This window comes from Talpa europaea (genome assembly GCF_964194135.1).
Source record: "Talpa europaea genome assembly, chromosome: 12".
In the NCBI taxonomy this organism is placed as follows: domain Eukaryota; kingdom Metazoa; phylum Chordata; class Mammalia; order Eulipotyphla; family Talpidae; genus Talpa; species Talpa europaea.
In genome coordinates this window covers 64,044,219-64,051,646 of record NC_140079.1, presented here as the reverse complement: position 1 = coordinate 64,051,646, position 7,428 = coordinate 64,044,219, and the positions used below count along the sequence as shown (strand labels likewise).

The following is a 7,428-nucleotide window of genomic DNA, read 5'->3' as shown; positions in this document are numbered from 1 at the left end:
TTTTACATGGTCACTATCTTGTGAAGTTGTTTGGAAAAGAACTCCATATGTGTTAGGCAGATGGAGAAAGGGCAACTTGGGGATTTATCTAATATTAACCAGCCACCCTCTGTCAGAGCCAGAGTAATACCCGGGTTCTAGACTCTTGTTCCAGACTTCTTCTCTGGAAAAAAAAAAGTCATGGGAAAGTCTTTTATAAACAATTTGGTACAGGTCAGAGTTCAAAGAATTCTAAAATTGCAAGAAAACACGATGATTACCTGGAATAATAACCTAATTTTAAACAGTGGGCTTATTGTTTAAAAGAGTATGGCAAAGTGCTTATCCAAGGTCATGGAGCAACTAGGAAGCTTCAAATAACAAGAGCTTGGAGAGATAGTTTGCAGTCATAAGATCATGGATTTAACTCCCCTCTGATGTTTAGTTCTTACTGGTTGACATATGATAGAAAGTATAAATTATTCAGATTAGAACCAAGTTGATAATGTCTTTGATGTCATTGTCATAGGCCAAGATGTCAAGAAGTTTTTCTTTTAGTAAAAAGCCTCTCCATTTCTTCCACTTGGCACAGGCACTTCTTGTGGATTTCTTTCTCTCTTTTTTTCTTTTATTGTGTGTGAAGCATAACTGGAAGGAAACAAGCAAAGTGGATTGGCTGATTTTGCAGCCATGATGAAGACAGAAGACTTAGGAGAGAATGGGGGTGCAAGAGAGAGTGTGGGTGAGCATGGTGGAGAGTCTAGAAGTCCTTTGACGTGTGCTCTGTTGCAGCCTCCCCGCCTTCCAGCTGTGCTTTATACACCCAGTAAGGCCATTTCTTGGCTGTCATCCTGAGCAAGCACTGTAATTGTTAAAATATTAATGGTTCCCTTTGTGAAAAATAACAGTGAAGCCTTTTGTAAATTAAAATTGCCAGAGCAGTGGAAACAATGGAATGGCAGAAATAAAGCAAACTCATAATAAGAAACAGTGCCTCAGACTTGAAGCAAAGGAAGAAGATGTCCTTAGCTCTGACTGCCTGTTCACAACACCAGAAACTTGACCGGGAAATGTAGCATCACTGTCCAAGACTCATCATTGTGGCCTCGTAGATGAGTGGACAACTTCGGTAGTTTTGCCTGGATGACTGCCCTCCTGAGTCCCCTGGGGGAGCTGAGGAGGGGAGCATCACATAGATCTGAAAGCAAAAGGCAAACTGTGGATAAAAGAAATAAGGATTCCTCATGGTTAAAAATGCACATGACTTATTGGTACAAGAATGGCTGAAGGATGCTGAGGATGAATGAAGCTAGACCCAAAGGCCAAAAAGTATGATTATATCCCTTGTCCAATCCTTAATGAAAATGCTTATCACTTTTTTTAAAGATTTATTTATTTATGCATACAAGAAATGGGGTACAGGCCAGAGGTGCAAGGGGTTGAGAGGATTCACCAGAGACAGAGTGGGGAACAGGAGGATTGACTGAAATACACTGCTGAGGGAAGCAGGGGGCAAGTCAGGAGAGGTCTGCTGCACCATGTGGGTATCTCCTTGGCCAGGGTTTGAACGCGTGCTGCAGTGGCTGCAGATAGCTTCAGAGGTTGCATCTTAACCCTTTGCACCACCAGGGAGGCCCAGCAATTTATGCTTTCATTATCAGATTACCCAACCATACTCCATCATTGTTATAGTATTCCTACCCTTTTGTGGTACTTGGCCCAAATCACATTAGTCATCTCTAGAATGGATGAATAATCAGAAAGAGGGGGGAGAGATAGTAAACACTGACCCTTAACATTTGAAGCATAGTGAATATTAGATTTTTATTCCTTTTATGATGAGGAGGGTACAAAGGGTGGGGACAGAGACATCAAAATGGGAAAAAAGAGTGCCACCTCTGCAGAAGACACCCCTAAACTACACAAAGGAGGGACGTGCATCTCCAAAGCAGCCTTTCCCATCCAGAAACTCAGGCCCAATCCAGATGACTTTGCTAGAATTTCCCCTGACTCCTGGGCATACAACAGCTTTCCCAGGAGTCCTGGCCATGCCTTCAGGTGCCAGTGACTCAAACCCCCTTTTCCATTTCTCAAAGCAAGCTGACCATGCTTCTCTTCTCCCCAAATTTCTAATCCGAGTCCCGTTTACTGATGTCTCTCTTTTTTGTTTTTATCTAACTTGAGATTGATTCTTAGGGGTTCCACTGTTACCTGTATTTGTTCTCATTACCATTCTTTTTCCAATTCAGAAAGTTCTTCCAATCCCATGTCTTTCATCTCTGTTCCCAAATCCTTCCATCTCCCCATATAATGCCCAGTGTCCTTACTCTTGGTGAGCAGAGGCCCGCACTTCAACTTCCAAGCAAGCATGGCTCCTGGGGAGGGTGAAGGTGGAAGCCAGTCACACCCACACAGCAGGTCAGCTCTGGGGGAGGACTCTGGACTTGATTCTCACAGATGCAACCGCATGTATCCTTCATTATCATCTGCCTTAAAATGTGCCCCTTTTTCTCCACTCCACCAAAACTTTTCACAGACACTGCTTAGCACCAGGCCTGTTTGCAGCTCATGGTGTAGTTAAAGCAGTAGCAAGGCTGTGGCAGGTGCTCCAGGAGCCAGACATCGTATCAGACTATGAACACGCACATCATATAGGAGGTGTGCAAGAAAACCATTGTCAGTCATATAAAACGGTTGCTATGGAACACGTTAAAAGTGAGTAACTTGGCGTATTGTGGATTTTATTATAAGCATGAGACTAGTCAGAAAGTCCCAGAAAGCTGGCATTGCAGCTCCAATCAGCTCAGGGAGAAGTGAGGTGAGCCGGAGAAACAGCTTAGGCGTTCCAACTGATATTAACATATGTGGACACCCTCAGGCCTCTTGGCCCCCTTCCTGTCACCAAGATTTAGCAAATCTAAACATTTTCAAATTCACAGTCGTAGTTGGTCATCCGGCACATAATGAACTTCCACTGGCGATCCCTGTGGGGAGAGACAAAGAGCTAATGTCAGTGAGAAAAGATATTTAGGAGGAATTGCTGCTGGTAGAAAGCCATGAATAACCTTTGGAGAATCTAGGATGTGAGTACACCTAATCCCACTTTGCTCTCAAGCTGGCATTTCTAGGAAGTCTCTAGGAAACCAACAGGTAAATGGCGTCTGATGTTAGGAGTCCTGGGCACCTCATCCAGTTCCAGTTGCACCTTGAAGGTGACCAACCTAGGTTACCAGCTGGTCAAGTTCAGCACTAGTGGCCAGACCCCTGCATGCTTCCAAAGGTACCTCAAGTACATGGGGTAACAGTTTGGAATGAGATTTCTTTTTTTCTTTTTTAAAATATTTTATTTATTTATTTTGCACAGAAGAGCTGGGGTACAGGCCAGAGGTACAGGGGACGAGAGGATTCACCAGAGACAGAGTGGGGAGCAGAACAGGAAGACTGACTGCAATACACTGCTGAGGGGAGCAGCAGGCGAGACAGGAGAGGTCTGCTGCACCATATATGGGGTTAGCTTCCTGGCCAAGGATCCAACTCAGGCCACAGGGGTGATAGCGCTGAGACCTATCCCCTATGCCACCAGGGAGGCCCTGGAATGAACATTTCTTTAACCTGGTCTCCATTGCATTTTAAATAATGTTCTTTTAACTAGGCTATCCATTTGCTTATTTATTCTTTCTTCTATGAGGACTTACCATGTACTGGGTAACACATGCACTACACTATGTGTTTCCTTTCAGAAAACACCACTGTGGAGAAATGAATTGAAGAGGAACAACCCTCAAACCACACAAAGCAAAAGAGGAAAATGCCCTTCTTGCATAGCAGGAATTGAATTGCATATTTGCTTAAGAGGTGAGGCATGGGGATGAGAGTATATAAAATTGCTCAATTTAAAAAAACACCATGTGCATGTATTTCAAGGAATATTCTTTGCTAAGGGCAAGTCTGTATTCTTTGGTCAACCATTTAACAAAAAGTATTGAGTGCCTAGTTTGCATGCAGCTCTCTGGGCCTAATGGCAGTGATGAGGATTATTATTACAGTTCACTGGACACCTCCAGTGTATCTGACATCTCATTTAATCCTCTCAACGTTGCAGTGATTAGGGAAAGAAGTAGAATCAGAGAAATAAGTGATTTTCTTTAAGATAATTAGGTGACAATGTCAGAGTCCAAGTTTTTTTGACTCAAACCTCATCTTTCTCTTACATCACACTGTCTTCATAACTAGGTACTCAGAACCCAGGAAATGGCTGTCACATTCTTTGCACAGTCCTGTCAAAGGGCAAAAACAGTCATCTCGTATTTGATCACACAACGTTTCAAAAGCATATCCTCTTTTCAATCTGTGGTGTCTCTTCCTAGTTGACTCTAAGCACCAGCACTAACAAGGTCTCCTTCCAGCCTCTGACCTGGAGGACAGGGCTGACCACCCTTAGTTCTGCTCTTGCCAGCTCTGTGGTGTTGCTCAACTAGCCTTTCACAAGCTTTAACATTCTGAGGCTGCTGTTCCAAATTGTTTGTTTAGAGTGATTGCAAATAGAGTCCCTGCTGGCTCCTCCAGTTCAGATCTTCAAGAGCCTGGGTGACCAACCTTTGATTTATTATTGTGGTTGTCAAAAGAGGACATGACTTGTTTTAGGCAGAGATTAGCAGATTGGTAGCATGCCTGTTTATCAAACGAATTTCATTACTGCAGACAAGAATGTGATGATTACGATCTATGAGCAGGCATTCAGTATACTCTTTTTAAAATTGTAGTAACATGAGATTTCAGGTGTACAGACATATATCAAATTCTGTATATACTATATTATGCTCTTCACCAAAAGTCTAGCTTTCATTATTTATCATGCAATTGATCCCTTTACTCAATTTAGCCACTCTGCTTCCTCCTTTCCGTCTGGTAATCACCATTTTGTTTTTATAGTCTAAGAACTTTTGATTTGTTTTCTTCATTCATTTAGTGCTTTGTTATCTAACCTGAGTGAAGTGATACCTTGTTTGGCTTTCTCTGACTGACTTATTTCATCCATGTCGTTGCAAATGGCAGGATTTAATCTTTTTTCACACTTTAAAAACACTATGAATTGATGCTGAGCAAAATTTAGATTTGGTTCTAAAAGGACCAAGAGACTCAAACAAGCTTGGTCTTTGGTTTTCTCACAGGACAGTGTTCTCAACCAGAGACAATTTTACTCCTCAGGGAGCCTTAGTTGTCACAACTTGGGAAGTGAGGGGTGCACTGTTGCTACTGCCTTCTAGGGGTAGGAGCATCTAGAAGGCACAGCACAGACCCCTGCAATAAAGAATTATCTGCTTCCAGCTGTCAATTGTGGCCAGATTAACAAGTCCAGTACAGGAGAAAACACTATGACTTGCATATAGAGGAAAAGAAAGTTGGGCCTGGTGAGCCGCACTGACAGTGGTTTCAGTATCTGTCTGCAGAGCTGAGGACTTTCACACTGTGCTAGTGATCTTTTCATCACTGCATGGGTCTCATCATTTTAAACAAATGCCTGACATAATATCTCAGTTTTCAGGATTCTGGATTAATGCACAAAGCTTAAAATTTCTAAGCCAATAGAACTGAACATTCAAACAACCCCAATACATTTATTTTACAATAAGTTTGGATGATATCCTTTCTTTACTGTATCCTTGCCCGCCTTCTTTAAGCAGGGAACACAGAACTAATTTTCTTGTTGACTTGGAGACATCATTAGGAACAGCAAGCACCTGCTAGGCTGTTATCCAGTGTTGTGTTTTGGGGTTACTCACCCCTGCTAAATGACACAGGCTTCCATAGTCTCTTAGTCTTTTCTTTCTTTTTTTGAATATGTATTTGTGATGGTCGTGTCAGTCAGTTATTCTCACTGGTGAAGTGAGTGTCACTCTAAGTACTTTCTTCTCCATTCATTTTTTAAATTCACTGCTTCTAGATACTAGGGAACAAAAATGAAAAAATGATATGAGGGCTTCCCCAGTGGCGCAGCGGTTGAGCGCTGGGCTGCAAAGCTGCCCGCAGCCTCTGCAGCGCCGGTTCGATCCCCGGCCGCCAGGCGAAGGTCCCACATGGCGCGCAGACCTCTCCTGCCACCCGCTGCTCCCCTCAGCAGTGTACTTCGTCAGTCTGCCTGTTCTGTTCCCCTCTCTGGCTCTGGTGAATTCTCTCACCAGAATTCTCTCTGGTGAATTCTCTCACTGCCCTTCTGACTGTACCCAGTGCTTGTATAAATAAATAAATAAATCTTTTAAAAAAATGATATGAGAACTGAGGGGGTTTGTCTGCATAAACATATACTGTACCTTTTCAGAGCTACTTAAAGTTTGTTTATTTTGTTTTTCTTTGTTTTTGTTTTTTAAACTTACATGAAATAACATCAGTTAGATGAGATGTTATTTCACTGAAAAACATGAATATACATGAAAGATAAATTACTCTGAAATTCATGATAGTCCATTATTTAGGTGAGTTAATATAAATTTCATTTTGTTTACTAATCATTTACTGTAACTTTAAGGAATTCATTTGCTGTCTAAAGTGATTATCCCCTGACTGAAAATAGGTCAAATCAACCTTTTAATACTGGAAACTATGCAGGCCTCTATCTGCATTAGTAAGAATTCTTGTTTTCTTCCTCTTGCTTATTTTGGTGTTTTGAGATAAGATTGGGGAGCTGATTGCAAATGGATGTGAAAATGTTTAGTGCTGTTTTTTCTTCAGGCTATTTATATTATCCTCTTTTATTTCTAAATATGGCACTTTCTCATCAGACCCAGCCCTTCCCTCTCCTTCCACCACGGAAAGTGGGGGTCCTATAGAGGTACTGATTGGAGAGGGTCCCTTCTGATGGTGGGTATTCCTTCCACCATTTTGCCCTCTCCTCCTGATGTTTGGTGAGAAAAAGTGCTCTTTGAAATTGAGTGAGAAGAACTTGAACACCCTGGGATACCAGTTTGAGGATCTGTTGGGCCAGAATCGGCTAGAATCCATCTTCTTTTCTGAGGCTGAGACAATCTATAAAGTAGGCTCACAAGAACAGCTCACTTCCCAATGATTACCACTGTCCAGCCAATCTCTCATTAATTGTAGTCCAAGCAGGAAACCAACATAGGGAAAACCCAGGTCAAAATCACTGTAGACATGATCCTTGCATGCATGGACCTGTCTGCTCTGGCCCTAGCCCACAGGCAAGGCTCACCTTTCCACTGCAGAGAAAGTGGTTGTTGCTCCTCGGATATAGTAATCATAACTGTAGGAAACCATGTCCATTTCCTCACCGTAGTGACCCGGATATTCTGTTGTCATCCTATGTGAGAAGAGAAAAAGTTCAGAGAAAAAAAGAAAACATATAATCATTGCTTAGAGTAAATGAGACAAACAATGAAGTAGAAATGAAGGCTAAACACTGTGGGTGACCCAAAATGCAGTTGACTGGCCTCC

The 7,428-nt window shown here is 42.2% G+C and overlaps 1 protein-coding gene across 1 annotated transcript in view; it reads right to left on the bottom strand.

Moving 5' to 3' along the window:
* Positions 1–2,737: 2,737 nt before the first annotated feature.
* The window catches only part of DPT (dermatopontin), a 29,364-nt gene continuing 24,673 nt past the window's right edge, over positions 2,738–7,428 (bottom strand). Inside the window, exons 3-4 of the mRNA XM_084249110.1 lie at positions 7,187–7,294; positions 2,738–2,963 (exon numbers count right to left, since the gene is read on the bottom strand). Coding sequence (XP_084105236.1) covers positions 2,897–2,963; positions 7,187–7,294 — 175 coding nt within the window. The 3' untranslated portion in view covers positions 2,738–2,896. The remainder of the gene's footprint in view (positions 2,964–7,186; positions 7,295–7,428) is intronic.